Here is a 19724-nt window from a genome sequence, read left to right on the forward strand (position 1 = left end):
CCAATTTTTAAGAAGAAAAATAAAGACTATCTAAACAGATTCTCTTAGTTTATAATACATTTCCAGAATAACTCTCAAAAAAAATTCAAAAATACTCTTACTTTAAAAATGTCAATACCATATGGCTTTATGAAATAACTTCTAAAATTATATATTTTTATTTAAAAAGGATTCCAAGTTTTAAATAAACTGCTAGCAATAACATTTTCTTCACTTAAAAGTGCATATTTGAGGGTGCGACATACTTTTTGAACAAATAATTTTTACAAATTTTTAACACATAAAAAAAAAAATCACAAAATATTTTTAAGGGGGAAAAGTTTTCACCAAAACTCATCTTTATATAGATTGCAATAGATGACACTTTTCCTTTTTCTTCTTTTTATAGCATCAGAATTCTCAATGAGGTGCTTTGGCAGTTTTAAGATATATCATAGTCTCCACCAAGACATACTGGCATTAATGATGTCCGTGGAGATGACAATTGCCTTGATGACTCAGGATGAATGGAGACATTTCTGGGCTGGTTCTCCAAATCAGCAGCAAAGGTGTTCTCTTCTCTTACATTGAAAGTTTGTTCAAGTGAAGCTGGCTGGAGTGGAATATTACCTACAGTTCTGTTGACATTATTTAAGTCGTTAAGAGTGGTAATATCACACTCTTTGTCCAGAACACTGACTTCATCTTCTATTGTAACTATATCTTCAGTTTCAAATGTTTCCAAAGGAGCCAAAAATCCACTTTGTAGAGGGTCTTGAGGACCACTATTGTCACATTCTGTATCCTCCTTCACTTCAGAATCCTTATCACTATCACTGTCAATGGTAATTACAACTGGGGAATGTGAAGTATTATCTCCATGGTGTTTCTTATGCTTCTTCTTATGTTTCTTCTTTTTCTTTTTATGATGTCTATTTGTATCAGTAGCTTTCCCTTCATAAATTATCTCTACACTTAGGCTCCGGGTTCTCCTTTTCCTCTTCTTGTGTTTTGTGTCTCTGTCTGATGATCGGCTATCTGAAAAACTATCACTCTCGTTTTTATAATTTCCACCCAATTTTGATGATGATTTTTGGCAATGACCTTCCTTTACTTTAGAAGTAAATTCACGAGATGGTTGAGCCACTTCATTAGTACCTTCCAAATGTCGTGTTTTGTATTTTCGTTTCCCTCCAGGCTTTTCATTTCTCACCCGGTCAGGCCCTGCAGATGCAGTCTTTGATCTATTACTAGATAGGCTCCTTGACCTGTGCCTTTCATAGTAGTAATATTTTCTTTCACTGTGATTGTTTTTTTTCCTAGCATTTGTTCTTTCAGAAAAGGATTGAATTCTAAATTCTGGACTTGAAGATTGTCTGGAATAATGAGCTCTAGACAGAGTTCTCCTCCTATAAGATGATTCATAGCCATCTCTATCCTTGTTTCTACTATAGTAAGTATACTCCCACTTATATCTGCTTCCATAATTATTTTTTAAATAATAATGATCTCTAGTTCTGCTCTGTGATCTTCTTTTACTATGATCACTGCTACGAGATCTTGATCTGCTTGAGCTTTCACTACTTAGAGAAAGCGTTTGGCTTTTTCTCGACCAACTACTATCTCTAGTTCTTGACCTTTTTTTGTCTCTTCTGCTTCTAGGTTTACTACTCTCCCTGCTTCTGGATCGTTTTCTTTTCATTCTTTTCTTCCCATGATGCCTTCTACGATTCTTCTGATCATGCCCACTTCTACTCTGGGAATGTGAATCTGAACTTCTCGATCTTCCTCTCCTTCTGTGTCTATGGTTATATGGGGAATATACTCTGTCTCCTCTGACAGATGAGCTCAGGTCTCTGGGAGAGGACAATGATGTACATTGTTTCTCTTCCTTCTTTGACTTGATTCTTGTACTGGAATCACAATGACCTTTATTTATTTGCTCATCCTTTCCAAGGACAGAGCGTGGAGATGAACATCTACTAACATCACTATCACCAGAACTGTAAGATTGCTCTTGTTCTTGCGTCTTCACAGTCTCCATTTTCTCGTAAGAGCCTAATTCCTCAGAATCCGAGGACAGTTCAACAAGTTCTGGAGTCCTCTCAGCTAGTGGCTTAACAAACCCAACAATGACACAATTATCTGAAGAAGAATCACTGTCGTTATTTAGGTCCTCATTGGTTTGTACTCCCTGTATCTGAGATGTGGCTCTTTCTGTTACAAGTTCTTCATCTGAACTATCAGAAGTATTTAAAAGGGAAGACATGACAGCATGTACTTGTTCTGAGCTTGAGTAAGATGGCCCTGGTGTCTCGTCATCCCATGGTGCCCGACTGACAGTGGCCACATTAACATCCATCTCTCTGGTCTCTGCCTCATCTGGGGAGATAGTTATGACAGAAGAATCTGAATGGCTACCTTCTTCGTAGGAAGGAGCAGGGCAATCATAATTAGCATGCTGATCAAAAGCTGCCATGTTAAAAGGAGACCTAGCAAAACTGATGAATTCATGTATAAAATGCTCAGTCCGATTAAGTAAAAATGGCCTTAAATCAGACACAAATGCCTGACTCTCCAAGTCATAGCGAGTAACATTACTCATAATGATGTGCTGTACTATATTCACTAAAGATCCATGAGCTCCAAAAAGAACTGTAAGTTCACGTTTTAACCAGGGGACTAATCTGTGAAGACAAGCTGGATTTCTACGGAAAAATTCAGCTGAAATATCCCTGTAGCGACCACCATCTTCAATATTTCTAACACGAGCACCAGCTCGATAGAGAGTTCGCCTAAAATTAATAATATCTTGTTCTTGAATTTTTCGCAAAGATCTTTCATCTGTAGTAGTTGGCCTCCTTGGAATCTGTCTCAGAAGTTGAGAAATTTCACCAGCTCTGGGTCTTGTTGAAATGCCTAACCCTTCAAATAATACTCCACTATCTGGTGGAGTTGTTGTTCTTCTACTCATGGTTCTACTGGGTGAATAAAAAGAAGCACTTCGCTCTCGTTCTCGTTCTCGCTCTCGCTCTCTCGTCATAGTTGTATGATAGCGAAATCGTCGACCATCAGGGTTGGCAAAAGAACCATTACATGAAGGCCTTAGGACGTACTCTTTGAAGTCATCTTCTGCTCTCACAGAATGGAAAATAGAATCAAAGGGCTGTTTACATAGTGGACATTCAGCTTTGTTTTTAGACCACTCTTGTACACAGCGAAAACAGAACTTATGTAAACAGCGATCTAAGTAAGACACATTATCAAATCTATCCAAGCAAATAGGACACTTAGAATCAGGAGATGCATCAGCTGGTACTGTCTGTTGAAATTTGCTAGTGCCAGCTTTAGGTGAAAAGTTGTCCACTTTATATTCCTTAGCTGCTGATGCCATTACCTGTAAAAGGGAAAAATTTACATCAGTAATCCTATAAAACAGAAATGACCAAACTTGAAAAAAATACAAACATACTTTGGTGAAAATAGTTCATTATCTTTAAAGGGGCAGTGTCACCTACTAACATAATACTTAAGTACAAGTTCAAAAGACAAATTGTCTGGATTTGAATCCTTGTTTCATACTAGTAGTATGCCTGCACAAGTTACTATCTCTAGGCTTTGATTTCATCTGTAGATCATTGCATCAGAGTTTGTGAAGATGTAAAAAGCCCTTAGAAAAGGTGCCTAGTACATAATAAGCTCTCAAAATATTATATAACACTCTGTTATTCTTTTAGCCCTAGCTGGTTTGGCTCAGTGGATAGTGTCAGCCTGAGGACTGAAAGGTGCTGGCTTCAATTCAGTCAAGGGCACATGCCCAGGTTGCAGGCTACATCCCCAGTAGGAGACATGCAGGAGGCAGCCGATCAATGATTCTCTCCCTCTCCCTTCCTCTCTGAAATCAGTAATTTAAAAAATAATAATAATAGGAGAAATATTTGATATATAAAAGTACAAAGAAAAATATTCCAAGTATCCATGCATCTACCGCTCAGATTTAACAACATTTTCTCTAGTTAGTCCAGATTTCTAAAAAAAAGCCCCTTATCTACCCTCCTATCCTCTGTAGAAAACAAAGACCCCAAAACATCACAGTCCTCAGTTGGTGGTATTTCTATGTATAGTTTTATATCTTTCATATACATATCCCAAATAATATAGACTACTGATTTACTTGTGGTAAGTTTTGTACATGCACCTTTAAAAATAGCTTTAGTAATAACTTTCTATGGTGACAGGTGGTTACTAGACTTATTATGGTAATCACATAGTAGGTGTATAAATGCTGAATTACTATATGGTACACCTGAAACATAATATTGTACGTCAACTATACTTGAACTTAAAAAAAAAGCATTAGTGAGATAATTTGTGTACCAGAGAGTTCACCTGTTTAAACCAATTGTTTTTTAGTAAAATATCCTTTTAAATACAAAAAGGATTTTTAGTGAAAATTAAATTAAATTAAATACTAAATGTAAAACCATTCAAGGGCAGTACATGGCTCACAGCAAATGCTCACTAAATATTAGCTGCTGTGATTATTACTACACCATTGTTACTATGCTATTATAGTCAGTTAATCACTGATTTCCTTTCATCCCCCTTAAGCAGCCTTTCTTAGCCTTTTTATTTATGGAAAGTCAGCCAAAATGTATCCTGAATTATGCTTTCAGTCCCTTTCCCTTATTATCTTTTCCCACAAGGATCATTAGGATCTTAAAGATTAGTTTTATTTATTTTAAATTCATCAGTTATATTGCCTATAACTTAAATGAATATGCCAGAGCTAAAATCTAACTTACATTACATTTTAGCCTTATTATCTTATAAAGTTCATTTAGCTGCATTTTACACTAATCATTTTATATATGTTAAATACTAGTTTCTTCCTTTATGTTTTCCTGAGCCTATTATTAATCTTAAAAAAAATTTTTTTTATTGATTTTAGAGAGTAAGGGAGAAGGATAGAGAGAAGCATCAATGATGAGAGAGAATCATTGATTGGCTGCCCCCTGCATGCCGGGAATTGAACCTTAACCTACTAATTCATAGGTCGATGCTCAATCACTGAGACAAGCGGCCTGGACTATTATTCATCTTTCTCTACCTCCTCTATCACAGGAACTCCCACCACTAGTCAATTACTGTCAAGTTAGTCAAATAACAGAACTGTAATTTTCTAAACAATAGACTCATTGGTTATACCAAGTTCTAACAAAAACAAACCCCACAACAAAAATCTGAAATTGTGAAATAAGTATTTCATCATAGATTTCAAATTAAATGTGCTCATCTAGGGCATTTTAACTTTTTCAGAGCAGTAACTTAATAGGAACTCAGTGCTGAACAGGTTTCTTCAAGGAGTCTAACTATTTCTAGTTTTCTATTTTCTACAGTGGAAATGCAAAAATCACCATTGTCCTTAAGAGAATAGAATCATAAATATAGAACACCAATCGTTTTTCTGTCAACATATTTAAACTCCGAAACCTTAATATTGCATACATTTCTCAGCATTTCCTCCTATGTCTATTTTTTATTCACCTACTAAAGAAAAAAAAAAACCCAAAAACAGACAACAAAACCTTTAGGATAAGACACAACTAAAAAAATTAGCCTGCTATATTTGGTCAAACATTGAATTAATATACCCTAATGCTTCGGCAGAGACAGACCAAATGATTTCGCGGGGCTTATACCAGAGGTTCCCCACCCCTGCTCTCTATATAATAAAGGGATTATTAGACTTTTAAATACATTGTTTCTAATTTTTTTAATTGATTTTAGAGAGGAAAGAGAAGCATCTATTTGTTGTTCCACTTATTTATACATTCACTGGTTAATTCTTTTTTTAAGATTTTTTAAATTGACTTTTAGAGAGAGCAAGGGAGAGGAAGAAACATCGATCAGCTGCCCCCTGAATGGAACGAGCTCGAAACCTGGGCATGTGCACTGACTGGGAATCCAACTAGCAACCTTTGGGTGCACGGGCGATGCCCAACCAACTGAGCGACACCAGCCAGGGCCATTGGTTGACTATATGGTTTTGCATGTCACTGATTAAAAACAAACGAATCTCACCCCCAATCTTCACCACAAATTACCTATCAAAACTTCCATTCACCTTTCACTTCTTCTATTCACTAAACCTCTATTTGCCTAATGTCAAGTACTGCCCCCTTCCAGTGCAGGAAACCGCAGCCCACGGGGAAAGCCACACTGACTGAATGAATGAGCCCAGCCCACGGTGTGTAACACTGCACGGACAACTCCGTCAGTCACGGTGATAGCCCACGCTTCCTTCGGTTGAGAACCGCCACCGGCCAGGATCTAAGACAACCACCACGTGCATTACATTACCACAACGAACTGAAATACCGTTATTCCCATGTTACAGACAGGCTCAGAGAAGCCATCCGTCACACCCCTGACAGTGGAAATGCCACGATTCAGACTCGAACATTTAGTGTTGGTCCCCCCCCCCCCCCCGCCCCCCGCCCCCCCTCACCCGTCAGAGACCAAGGTCTTTCCAGTACACGGCCAGGCTGGTCCCCCTCCCCAGCGCTTCTGGGACACGCAGCCCTCCCCCACCCACCAGCACCAATCCACAGGTGCGCGGCAGGTGCCCTCTGCCCGCCGTGCCCCGCCGAGGCCCGGACGACCTCTCAGCTCCCTAGTCTCTGGAGTCTATGGCCTCCCTCTAGAAGGGAGCTCCGGCTCGCCCAGCCCTTCCGACCCCCGCGCTCCCATTGTTCCGGACCTCACTTACCTCGGAGAAGGTCGGCGAATGCCGGGCTGGGGCACTGGTGGCAGGCTCCCGACCGCCCAGGAAGCCAGGCCGGTGACGGCAGGATCCGCGAAGGCGTACCCGGCGACTTCTCCGCGGGCCCTCAGGAGTCGGAGCGTGAGGGGGCGCTTCACCCTCCTCGCGAGACAGCGGAGACCCCGGCGGCTGTTGCGACCCCTGTGACGTAAAGCGCTCGTCACCAATGGCAGCTCGGAGGCGGCGGTAAGAGCAAAGCCCGCCCCCAAGGCCCCCGGCGCGTCAAAACAAAACACCCGCCTGCGTAACGCATGCGCATTGGGAGGGCGCCGGCACTGAGGGCGGAGCCAGGTGCGCTCGGCCCTTCCCTCCCCCCCCACCCGCGGCGTCCCCGGAACAAGCGCGCCGCCGACCCTCCCAGGCAGGGATCCCCAAGGTCCCCCGCCATCACCGTTCTCGTCACTAATCTCTGGAGGTGACAAAGGCAGTGACTTCATGCTCGCTCCTCACTTCGCGGGAAAACACGATGACTAGCTGGTCTCATTTAAACCTCACCAAACTTTGCGAGAAGTTACTCAAAGAATCTCTAGTACGGAAAGGAGCTGAGTTACACGAAGGTGAAGTCGCTTTACCTCCTAGGAAATAACAGCACCGAGGCAGGAATAGGAGCCAGGGCCAGAGCCAACCAGCACGCTAGTCTTCAGACAGAAAGATACGGTCCAGTCGGAATAAACAGGAATCAGCCTGGGGACATGGCCTTGACGTCTTGGCAAAATAGACCGTTTTTCTATCAAGACTGCTTTCCCCTTTCCCACTCCCCAAGTCAGGGTGAAAACCCTATTTTTTTTTTATGCTATCTGAGATGGACCGAGAGAGAGAGAGAGAGAGAGACAGAACTGCCCCGCGTTAACGCGGCCACCGCCCCGGTCCGACCCTCCGGCCTCAGGTGCGAGCGTCCCAAACGTTCCAGGGCCAAACTCGTGCGAGCGCCCGCGTGCCCAACCGCCGTCCTTCGGCTTCCTATCCGACCCTATAGTTGACATAGTGGACGCTCAACAAACACTTGTTGATTGGCAGGTACAGTATGCCGGAGGGCGGATGCCCCGTTATTTCTCCTGAGAAGTTACCATTTACATTCAACAAGAGCGCGTTATGGAAGACTTTGCTTCTTGAAGAAGGGCTCAATTAACAGGGATTCCCACAACGATGTGTTACATAAACGTGGGTGGTACTGTTTACGCCAAAGGTAAATACACGAAAGACTATCAGTATGATGTGGGGACAGATGCCAGAAGAAACGTTAATTCTTCCGGAGTTAGACGCCGGGGTAATATTTAAAATACATATTAGTCTTTCCAAATAAACTTTAAAATGCACAAGACGGTACATTACCTTGCATGAAAACTGCACTGCGACTGAAAGAACCCGTTGGCGAGGTGCGCCTAACTCTCTACGCGGCAAAGAGAAGCCATTTAAATCATTTTCCCGTTCGTCCAAGCCCCAGCCTGAAAGGCGGGCAAGGCCCGCGATCCCGTAGGCCCGCCCCCGGCTCCGGGCGGAAGAGGCCGGCCCGCGCTTGGGAAAGGCTCCTGGAGGCGAGTGGGCGGGCGCTCGTGCCCGGATGTAAGATGGCCGCCGCCGCCGGACAGCCGCCGCCCCGCAGGTTGCTCTAGGGCCTGCAGGGCCTGCCCGTTCCCGCCGATCGCCGAGGTCTCCTTACCATGAGGCCAGTGAGTCGCCGCACCCTAGACTGGATTTATTCCGTGGTAGGTCCCGGGTCCGGCAAGGCTCCACGGTGTCGACTCCCTCGTCCCCCGGGCGGAAGCCCCGGTATTTCTTCAGCTCCCAGAAACTCAAAAAGCCATTCCTGAATTAAGCTTTTCACTCCCTCACCTCGACTCCGCCTCTTCCTGGAGGACACGCTCTTCCGCTTCTTACGTAAGGACAGTTGGGTGGATTCGCCTCCGGGATTCCATTTATTCGTTTGTTACTGTAATTTCCACCTTAGCAACGTACATGGCAACCAATGGGGAGGGGGCAGCGAGGAAGTACTACCCACAGTGAATTTTTTTTTTTTGCTTTTACTCCCCCTCTTGCATTCTTCTTTAAATTTTTATTTATTTATATTTTTTAGTTGCTCCTCGCGATCGTGTTACTTTCCTGGGGATATGTCATCTATGCATCGACAGTAGCCGGTCGACGACAACTGAGGAAGAAATACCCAGACAAAATATTCGGGAATGAATGAAATTTATTAATTCCTCTAGATTTTATGTTATGCAAATACTTCACTTCATGCTTACCTGATACGTTTATATTTAAAGTAAAATCCATAATATAAAGTTTCCAAATTTATTATTGCATACAGCCCTTTATAAATAAACCATGAATGTGCTAACTTTTCCAATACGTGTATTTTTAAATTCTCATATAACAAAGCATCCTAGATCTGACAGCCTTTGAGTATCAGATCATAGATGAAATGACATGCTTTTCAATTTAGAGTTCCTAAAATACTTCTTTTAAAATGCCTCAGAAAGCCACCTTTAAAACAAAAGTGTGTGGAATTTCTAATCTTATATTTGTTTATTACATTTTATTTTGTTGTATACCTACACAACAGACTAAGTATTATGTAAGAAAAAAAATTACCGTGTGACTAATTTTCTACATCTTGTTTTCTAACACAAGAATGGCCAGAAAAAGGTGATTGTTCATATTTTTTAAAGCAGGTCCAGTTTGTACTTATTGTTAAATAACTAAATAAAGTCTTAAATTGTACAGTGTTTGGGAAGGAATAGGCAACACATATCCGAGAGTAAGCTTTATTAAAGTTACTTTTCCAGAGAATATATTCAGTAAATATGGTAATATACCAACAAAACTTAGGCTCATATGCCTTTGAAATTTTAAATTAATCTTCAATGATGTTGACCAGGAAATTCTTTCATTGGTGGAATTACTTCTCCAGTCTCCAGAATTATATCACCCTAGGAAAACAAACATGTATTAGTAAAAAGATCTTGTCTGCAAGGTATATCCACAGTCAGACCTCACACTGAAAATCTAGTTCAGCTTTGGCATTCACACTATAAAGGGACTTAGACAAAGCAGCGGCTGTCTAAAGATGGGAAACCAGTATTCAAAATCTTAAGGTATAAGTGAAAGAATAGGGGAAGTTTCGCTCAAAACAAAATGAGCAGAAAGAGCATGAAAGTGGTCTTCACAAAGTGATAAAAGGAATAATGTTTATTTGCAAGGCCCCAAGAAATAGAAGAAGCCCTAGAAAAAAGTTACAGAGAAACACCTTCAGCTCAATATAAGGAGGTAATGTATTTCCGGCAATTAAATGTGTTAGGCAATCACCAGTTTACCGTTTGGCCCAGGTAGTAGAGACAGAATGCAAACTTTGCCTGGAGAGCTGGTTCAGGTGTCTTTTCAAATCTAGGTAGTGTGTGTGGTAGAAAAGGCATGGGCCTTGGAGCCAGAACCAAGTGGTAAGAATCCTGGGAACTCCATTGACAAGCTATATAATTTCAGGCAAATTACTTAGCTTTAGTTTCAGCTTTGTGCTCAAGATAGCAGATTCTGTCAACCTGACAATCCATGAATGACTGGGTAGAGTAGAATTATCCCTCATCCCCACCCCAGCCATTTCCTGACCTGGCACTGCTCAGGATTGTTATTTAATTAAAAAAATAAACTTTATGTTTAAGCCATTATACATTTTAGGGATAATTTATTTCCACAGCTAACATTACCCTAACACAGACATTAATACTCTGAAGTGGTACTAATGCTGTAATAAAACTTGAACCACATGGCAGTCTGGGAGGCAAGGACACTGGCATTGGAAGGTAAAATTAAAATGAAAGCCAGTAATAACTTGGAAGCAGACTTTCTAATGAGCTTGAGGTTCTAGGAGAGGAAGCTGGAAAAAAGTTATGAGTTCGACTATTAGTTGCCTTGGAAAAGTACTTGAGGAAACATGAGCTCAGGTAAGAAGTAGCTGATTTGAAAGCAGAAATAAAAAGAATAAGATATTCAGGACCTTTCAGGATTGGAAAAACAAATTGCTTCTGAATCTTTAAATAGTAAGGGTTAACAAAACATTCTGAGAAACAGAAGCCCAATAAAGCTCAGTAAACAGGGACGCAGCCCTTCGTCAAAGATCAGATTGAAGTGCAGAGTCTGTTTCAGACAGCCTCCGCATAGCTGCCACTGAGTTGAGAGGCAGCTGCATGAGGACAAGGAAAGGAGAGAACTTGGTAAATGAATAGAAAGGTGCCCACCTCCCATTTTCAACTGTAAGGACTACCTTACACTATTACATTCTTTCCTCCTCTTTTTCTTTTATTTTTGAACAAGAATATACAAAATAGGCACTTGAAATGACAGTGAAAATAAAAGGAACATTTTAGTCAAATAATCACTTGGGGAGGGAAAAAAGAAGGAAAAATCAGATGTTTTAAGACTTACTGGGAATATTCTGGGCTTCCTTTCAACCATGCCATATGGTTTTGTCTGCAATAAAAGTAATGCTCTGTTAATTATGGTTTTAGAGTTTCTTCTAAAATTATAGATCATATACCAAATGTTAACTTAGTCCCAGATTTCCACCAAACTCCAGACTCATACAACCGTTTACTCAATATCTCCATTTGGCTGTCAAGCAGGCACCTCAAACTTAACCATGTCCAACACTTAAGTTGCCCCAGTCCCTAACTTGCCCCTATCTTGGTACAAGACTCTCATTCTCCCAAATAAGTAGGACAAAAACTTTGACTTCTCAGCAGATCCTATTGATTCTACCTTGAGATTATTTCCTGAATGTGCTTCTCACCACCTCTAGTACTACTGCCCTTGTCCAAGTCCCTATCATTTTTCACTTGCATGCCATCCTACAGTCTAATCTCTACACTGCAGGCAGAGTCAAGTAATTCTAACATGTATCACTTCTCTGCTCAAAGTGTAATTCTTTGAGACAAAGCCAGAGTCCTTGTAGTGATCTCTAAGACTCTGCACGATCTGGCCCTTGGCTACCTCTCTGAACTCCTACCTCTTTCTCCTTGCACTACATTACTTACACTATGGTAGCTCCTTTGCTACTGATCCAATCAGTTGGGCCCACTTGAGCCTCAGAGCCATTATACTTAACTATAGGCCCGGTGCATGAAATTCATGCACTGGAGGGGGGCGTTCCCTCAGCCTGGCCTGCGCCCTCTTGCAGTCCGGGACCCCTCGCTCCTTACCGCCTGCCTGCTCGCTGCTCCTTACCACTCAGCTTGCTGCTCCTTAGCACTGCTGCTGAGGTGGGAGAGGCTCCCACCACTGCCATTGCACTCGCCAGCCGTGAGCTCAGCTTCTGGCTGAGCAGCACTCCTGCTGTGGGAGCGCACTGACCACCAGGGAGCAGCTCATGCGTTGAGCGTCTGCCCCCTGGTGGTCAGTGTGCATCATAGCAACCGGCTGTTCTGTCATTCCACCATAACAGCCGCTTAGGCTTTTACTATATAGATTATATGGATGATTCCTCTACCTGAAATGCTCTTCTCCTAGTTATTTGCTTGGTCCATGCCCTCAAGTCATTTATGTTTCTCTTCAAATAGCACTTCCTTAGAGAGGCCTAATAAAAAAACAGCCCCTATCATTCTCTAGTCTTTTCCCTGCTTAGTTTTTCTTCTACAGACTTATCACCTCCTTTTATACCTCTTTGTTTATCTATTTATTGCGAGTTTCCAAAACCAGAATAAACATTTCACGAGGGCAGGGATTCATCTGATTTGTTCACTGCTATATCCCTGTTTAGAACAGTGCATTGGACACAGGAAGAACTAAATAAATATTTGTAGAACTAAATAAATATTTGCATGTTAGACCCTAGGGAAAAAACACAGACCTATAATGATATGAAGTGGCCTGTGGACTTGTAGGTGAACATAAATACAAAAACTTTAAGCCCATCAATAATACAAATATAAAATATTCTCTGAACCTTAGACATATAAATTGTTAGCCCCCTTTAATGGTTGCAGAAAGATTTCCTGGTGTGTGTGTGTGTGTGTGTGTGTGTGTGTGTGTGTGTGTGTGTGTGTGTGTGGTGAAAACACTAAATCCCAACTCTAATTCCTACATTAGCCTCAGATTTCTAAATGTGACACACGCCCAGTCCACTGGGGCATCCAGAGGAACGGATGTGGTACCTCATGTTACTAAACAGCTTTACTTTCTCCCCAGGACCAGAAAGCCGTCCTTCTCATAGATCACTTGGAACCCTGGTGTCATCCCGAACTTAACTTGGGCTGTGTCTTCCTTTGAAAGTATCTCCTGGTTTCACTTTTCTTTTCCATTCCTGCTATCTTTGCCCTAACCAGATTCTCATCAATGAACACCTACTAAACGGTGACAGCGTCCAGCTGATTTGCTTGATGTCAGGACTTTCCTCCCTCCTATTCACCCCACATTTTATGTTTTCCTAAATATATCACTTTTATAAAGTCACTTTCCTACTTAAAAGTGGAAAGCTTCCCACTGCCTACCACATAAAGTTCAACCTGCTCTGCCTAGTTTTCAAGACCTTCATTAATTGGTCCCACTCTACTGAGCCAAGAGTCTTGAGTAGGTATGACTATGCTCATTAGTGACTCCATATCTTTCTTTGTAACTGGAATAACTTTTCTCCAACATACTCCTACCAGAATCACCTATCTCCAACTTTACTATAAACCCCTTGAGTTCAGGAATTTTGTCTTATATATTTTCTATAGCAATAAAGGTAGAGAACATACTAAGTACTCCATAGTTGTTTATCAATGGATATAATCTTCTTAGTTAAGAGAACAAAGATGATGTCAGCAATCAGAATTTTAAAGAGACCACACAATCAACAGAGAACAAGTCATGTTAGAATTTTTTGAGAACCCCAGTTATTTGTTTAATTCTCCTTTTAACAAGCTAACTTCAACGGGATTATCTACAATTTGTTAGGCAATCCCTAACTTGTGTTTTACCTTGAAATAATTTTAAACTTACAGAAAGTTGCAAGAATTATAAAAATAATTTTTTTACCCAATTATTTCATAGTAAATTGCCAACTGGTTTACATTAGGTTATTTCTACAAATAAGGACCTTTTTTTAAAGGACCATATTTTAAAATAATTGCAATAGAATCATCAAAATCAGGAATTTAACATTGCTTTATTACTACCTCCTGCCTAAAGAACCCATTCAAATTTTACCAATTGTCTCCATAATTGCTTGAAATTCTCAGAAAATCCCTTTAGGTGACTTGTTCTTCATTGTTTAGACTGTTTAAAAATCTGACGGTTAAAACCATTTTTTATTCTTTTGACTAAGCAGATTATGCCTATTAATCAAGAACTGCATTTAGTTGACATGCCTATTTAGTTTTTTTTTCAATCTGGAAAGAATCTTCCATTAATCTTTAGCTTTTAAGATCTTGACACTTTTGAAGGTTGAACAAGGCTGAAAAGTCCCTCAATTTGGGTTTGTCTTATGTATCCTCACAACTAGATGCAGGTTATGCATTTTTGGCAGGAATATTGCAAAATTGATGCTGTTTTCTTTTTATTGTATGCTATCAAGTAGTACACAAGTTCAGTTTGTCCCATTATTAGTCATGTTAATTTACATTTGTTAATTTAGGTGGTATCTGTCAGGTTTCTCCACCACAAAAGTACCCTTTTTCTCTCTGAAACAAATAAGTACATTTAAGATAGGTATTTTGAGATAAATTTTAGTATCTTTTGATGTTCCCTGGATGAATAAAATATTACTATGATGATCCTCAAATTATGACTTTTCTACCATTCCTTGTCCATTTATTATTTAGCAACCTATTATACAAAAAAAAAAAAAAAAGCTTTTTCTTTTACTCATTTGTTCTTTACTTATCTATGAGTATGGGCTCATGGATTTACATTTTATTTATTCAGTTGTCTATCATTTATTACCATCACTTATTTTGAGGCCCAAACTGGCCTAATGAGAGTTCTTTCAAGCTGACTCTGTCCTTTTGATATAGCTTCATTATTCTTTGAACAATTCTTTACCTTCCGGAACAACAAGCTCATCTGGGATTTTCCCTGCCTCAGCCCTGGACCTGGCCACATCTCCAAAGAGCTTTGGATCCTTTCAGTGAGGAATTTTATTCAGAAAATAAGACCAGGTTGCTAGACGTGCTAATTACCATGAGGGAGCTCTGCCACCAGGCACTGTCAGTGGACAGAGCTAGAGAATATCCACACTTACATCTATATTTACTTCTATACTTATTAATAATTGTTAAAAACAGTAAGTTCACACCTATACTCCCAATTCCATTCCAGCAGCACAGGGTTTTTCTCCCTTTCTATATATGTAGCCCCCTTTTCCAACAATGGGAATCCTGATCCCACTATCATCAATATTTGTACTTATCTGACCAATGTTCTTGTATATAACCAATCTCCTGTCACGATCACCACACTCCAATCTAAATAACATCCTCACCTCATTCAGGTTCTGACATCTTACTCTGTGCTGCCACCTCCATCACTGCCCCAAACCACCCTTCTTCCAATATCCTACGCCAGGTTGCTGCCACTGCTTCTTTCCAAACAGGTCTACTCACCAATACTTTCCCTTTACACACCCCCCCCGCCCCCCACCGCCACTGAGCACCTAGCCCAGATCTAACACTCCTCAACGGGTACAAGAATGCCCTCCTACTCTGTTTGGGTTATAACACTCCACGCTGGGTAGCCACCAGTTCTCCCTTCCATGCCACTCCCAAAATGCACTCCTTCCTCACCCTGCCTGGGCTCCAATACCCTACACCTGGCTATCCTTAGCCTTTAAACCACCACATGCAAGATCTTTCAGTGAAAAAGTTCAAGCTTCTGAACATCCTGGATTCTAAAGAAGTTGTGAAAAATCAAATAGAATGAAAAAAAAAAGGGAAATGGAATGATGACAAAGATAACCTTTGACTATTTTGAATTTTACCTTATACCAGATCTATGCTCAAAAAGAGAAATAGAAATTCCTTTCTCCCTTCCTACTCATGATCCTGAATTTACACTAGTATTATTAGGTCAATTACATTCTGATGATTTAAATACTGTTTCTAGGAGGAAATGCATTTTAAGTTGTAAGCAACTAATATAAAGATTAACTTTTTGAAAAGCCATATATTACTTACATTTAATTAAACCTTTTACCTAAAAGGATTCAAAGTTGTTCACAATCAGTTACAAGAGGCGCATTATTTCCACTAAATAAAAGCAGGATAAGGCATACCCACATAGGAAATAATTTTGTACAATATTAAAAATAAATTCTGAAAAACACATATTTAAAACATACTTACAGCCACATGGTATTTTAAATGATAATGAATAATCCAGGCAGGTATAAGTACATGAGTAAACATAAGGAAACTGTGTCGGTACGTCTTATAGACCTAGGGAGAAAAAACCATACACAAAATAAAACAGATGTCCCATCTTTTACATTTGTGGTAAAAAAAAAAAAAAAAACATTCATAATACAACAATGTCATGATTATTTAAAAATCTCTAAATGCTACAAATTCCTTATAGTCTGTAGCTAACCTCACCCATTTAAATATTTTTACTAAACATAGGACCTGCTAGAGGATACCTAGAGTGCAGGGCAAGTTGCATTAAGACAAGTAGCATTTTGCAAAACTATAGTAAGGCATTTATAGATTTAAAAAAATATATTACTTCTAGCCCTGGCCGGGTAGCTCAGTTGATTAGAGTGTTGTCTAGAGACACCAAGATTGTGGGTTCAATCCTCAGTTAGGGCACATACAAGAATCAACCAATGAATGCATAAATAAATGGAACAACAAACAAATCGATGTTTCTCTCGTGCCCCACCCCCACTCCCTTTCTCTCTCTCTCTCTCTCTAAAAAAATTAATTAATTAATTAAAATACTTCCTTATTATCTTTATTATAAGTTAAAGATAAAGCATGGCATAAATAATGAAAGAATAATTTTAATCAATTTAACCAGAATGATCAAACCTACATCATTTTTCAGGTAAAGTCATCTCCCTAATTTATCCATTTCAGATATTCTAAGTGTGAGGTGACAACCTGAGCACACCAACACTGGAAAAAGTGTTTTACGTACTGGGATAGAAGTGTTCCAAGCTTACTTTGAGATGCCTTTATACTATTTTGAGAAAGGCTAGAGAGAACTAAAACAAATGGAACTTTTCCAAGGCAGCCAATTTGACTGAAACATACCTATTCTTTCAGGGAAAGGATTCTAAGTGCTGTAATAGATATGATTGTGGAAGAAAAAATTAACTCAAAGTAAGGTAAGATGGATTTCAACAAATGATTATTTCTTTACATCATGAGAGGGATGTCTACTTTCAATCAGTGGCTGCCAAAATCAACAAGTAATGTCAAGGATACAAAGGGTGAGAGAAGAGTTGAATTAGAGTTTAATTTTACCACTATAAAAAAAAGTATCTAAGCCCTAGCCGGTTTGGCTCAGTGGATAGAGTGTCGCCTGTGGACTGAAAGGTCCTGGGTTTGATTCCGGTCAAGGACATATGCCTGGGGTTGTGGACTTGATCCCCAGTAAGGGCGTGCAGGAGGCAGCCAATCAATGATTCTCTCTCATCATTGATGTTTCTCTCTCTCCCTCTCTGAAATCCATAAAAATATATTAAAAAAAAGAAAAAAGTATCTAAGACCACGTTTTGAGAAAAATTTGCACCAGACTTTGTAGCACTGTAAGGAAGTAGATACACATAGATTTCAATGTGAACTCCTTTAATTCCTAGCTCTGTGGCCAAGGGTAAATCATTGAGTTTTTGCAGGCCTCAGTTTCCATTCATTAAGAACAGTTTTCTATCTTATAGGAGTAAAGAATTAAAGTAACATATGTAAAACCATCAGCAAAGTGCCATGCACAAAGTAAGCACTCAAGTGTTACATATTAGTATTATTCCATTATTATTCCATTATTATCAGCCAATGTCATAGCTAAGTGAAAGCAATTCTGAGATATAGTGCTTATCACTCATAAGTGATGTGAATTAATTAACGACCTCAAGAAAATGTTCAGAGACCCTGAAAATAAAGACAACTCCTTGAATGAGTGACTTTCTGCAGAGTACAGTGCAGGGATGGCATTTTTAAATGAAAAAGTGTATTCAACGTACATAGTGGTAGTTTAGAAAGGTGGCTCCTGAACATGGCTCACTAGGCATGGCAACAGGACTCTGTCTGTTATGGTGATCACACGGGGCCTGCACCATCAGCTAGAGACTGGCTGTGCCTTGTGATAGCGGGCTGTAGTGTTAGTTGGGTCTCTATAACCTCAACCTTAAACAAGTGTTCTCAAATACTAAAACCATGGAATTTTAACCAGCGAATCCTTGGCTATCAGACTGAGGGAAGATCTGTACTATTAAAGGAGACCCAAACGTGCTGTAAAACCCAAGCAAAGATCCTGGCGCGCAGGCCAGGACTCTTGGGACCAGGCAGCGTTCTGGCTAAGCCTAAGTCTCAGTAGGACCTAAGTCTCCTCCTACCGGGAGGAACTATCGGACTTGCGGGCGCAGGGCGATGTCCGTGTCCTTGGTTTGGCCACAAGGAGCAGGCATTCCCGCAGACAGTCTGGGGGTCGTGGAAGGTTGTGTGTACGGCGGGCGAGGGAGGCCGGTCACTCACCAGGTTCTTCCAGGGGGCCGGGTCCTGCAGAAACTTATTCCAGAATCTCTCCATAGGCCACATCCTCTGAGGGGGCAGCACCGGCTCCCGGGGGCTCAGCTCCTGGTCCTTCAGCCATCGCCTTCTCAGCTCTCGCAGCTGCTGCAGCCGCAGTTTCTCATCGGGCGTGTACCCCGTCATGTCGCCGCGGGTACCCAGGCGGAAGGAAACGGCGCGCCCCCGGACCTGGGACCGGTCACTGCCGCGCGCTCCCGCTGGGCTGAGCGACCTTGCGAGGACGCCTGGGAGCGGCGCGCCGTTATGACGCCACTCCGGTCTGCAGAGGCTCCAATCGCCGCGCACTAGCTGGGCATGCGCAAAGCCTGCGCCCACCGCTCTCGGGTCTTGGGAGGAGCGCTTTAGTTACGGGATAAGGGCGGAGACGGAGAAATAGAAAGTGTGAGGTCAGAGGACTAGAGGTTCTGACAAGGAAGAACTGGAGAGCTGGGAGTTGGAAGGATGCGAATATGTGATTCATTGAATGTGATATCCAAATGTAAAACTCTACTTGCCTCTCCCACCTTGGAATTCCTCTTCTTGTGACCTACAGTCTGTGGATTCGACTCAACAATTCCACTTTTAGGACTTTGCCCCAAAAATACGGTGGTAAAAATATGAAAGGAATATGCACGACTATTCACTGCAGCACTATTTATAGTAAATACTGGAAAATACCCCAAAACTCCTCAATAGAGAAACTGGTTGAAGAAATTATGGTACAACAACACAATGAAGTGTTCTATATACAATTGGATTAATCTCTAAAATAGATTGTAAAGTGAAAAGAGTTAAGGGGAGAGATAATAGTAATACTAAGTATATAAAATGTTTGATTACATTTTAAAAATAATGGAAAGGAAACTTGATTTTTTTTTTTTAAATTACCTATGGGGAAGAAAGGGAATAGGATAGAGGAGACAGAGATAGAAGCTAAACTTCTTAGAATATATCTTATTTAATATAACTGACTCTAGAACCATGTAAACATTTCATATTATCACAAAACTAAATTTACAAAAAACAGCCTCTGAAAATTAAAAGTAAAAACTCATGGATCTAACTGATCTGCTTAGTGGCATAATCTCAAATACACATACCATTTCAAGTAACTTTATTTTTTCCATTATTTTCCTTCAGTCTACTAAAATTTAACACATACATAACAAAAATACAAATAAATATCTATAGACTATTATAGTAAAATATGTTTAATTTTATAG

At 40.6% G+C, this 19724-nt stretch overlaps 4 protein-coding genes across 6 annotated transcripts in view; 1 reads left to right on the forward strand and 3 right to left on the reverse strand.

Annotated features, from left to right (window-relative positions):
• RIGI (RNA sensor RIG-I) overlaps positions 1 to 6775 on the reverse strand; it is a 59911-nt gene extending 53136 nt beyond the window's left edge. Inside the window, exon 1 of the mRNA XM_054727528.1 lies at positions 6752 to 6775. The gene's annotated coding sequence lies outside the window, so the exon portion shown is untranslated. The remainder of the gene's footprint in view (positions 1 to 6751) is intronic.
• On the reverse strand, positions 136 to 7242 carry TOPORS (TOP1 binding arginine/serine rich protein, E3 ubiquitin ligase). Its single transcript, XM_054726846.1, has 3 exons — positions 7197 to 7242; positions 6752 to 6978; positions 136 to 3376 (listed from the first exon to the last, which is right to left on the reverse strand). The coding sequence occupies exons 1-3, from the start codon at positions 7240 to 7242 to the stop codon at positions 422 to 424; spliced, it is 3228 nt and encodes a 1075-aa protein (XP_054582821.1). The 3' UTR covers positions 136 to 421.
• A 690-nt stretch (positions 7243 to 7932) lies between these two features.
• SMIM27 (small integral membrane protein 27) lies at positions 7933 to 9595 on the forward strand. Of its 2 annotated transcripts, none has more exons than XR_003617698.2 (2): positions 7933 to 8683; positions 8880 to 8964. XR_003617698.2 is itself a non-coding variant. In XM_028146198.2 (2 exons), the coding sequence occupies exons 1-2, from the start codon at positions 8467 to 8469 to the stop codon at positions 8991 to 8993; spliced, it is 159 nt and encodes a 52-aa protein (XP_028001999.2). In that variant the 5' UTR covers positions 8025 to 8466; the 3' UTR covers positions 8994 to 9595. The 2 variants fall into 2 exon arrangements, 1 of the variants encoding a protein (XP_028001999.2); XM_028146198.2 differs by having other exon boundaries at positions 8025 to 8511; positions 8880 to 9595.
• On the reverse strand, positions 9557 to 18756 carry NDUFB6 (NADH:ubiquinone oxidoreductase subunit B6). Of its 2 annotated transcripts, XM_008142001.3 has the most exons (4): positions 18466 to 18754; positions 16117 to 16209; positions 11225 to 11269; positions 9557 to 9735 (listed from the first exon to the last, which is right to left on the reverse strand). In XM_008142001.3, exons 1-4 carry the CDS (start codon positions 18643 to 18645, stop codon positions 9667 to 9669), a joined length of 387 nt encoding a protein of 128 aa, XP_008140223.1. In that variant the 5' UTR covers positions 18646 to 18754; the 3' UTR covers positions 9557 to 9666. The 2 variants fall into 2 exon arrangements, with proteins under 2 accessions (XP_008140223.1, XP_008140225.1); XM_008142003.3 differs by lacking the exon at positions 16117 to 16209 and having other exon boundaries at positions 18466 to 18756.
• Positions 18757 to 19724: the final 968 nt, after the last annotated feature.

Source organism: Eptesicus fuscus, chromosome 15, assembly GCF_027574615.1.
Source record: "Eptesicus fuscus isolate TK198812 chromosome 15, DD_ASM_mEF_20220401, whole genome shotgun sequence".
In the NCBI taxonomy this organism is placed as follows: domain Eukaryota; kingdom Metazoa; phylum Chordata; class Mammalia; order Chiroptera; family Vespertilionidae; genus Eptesicus; species Eptesicus fuscus.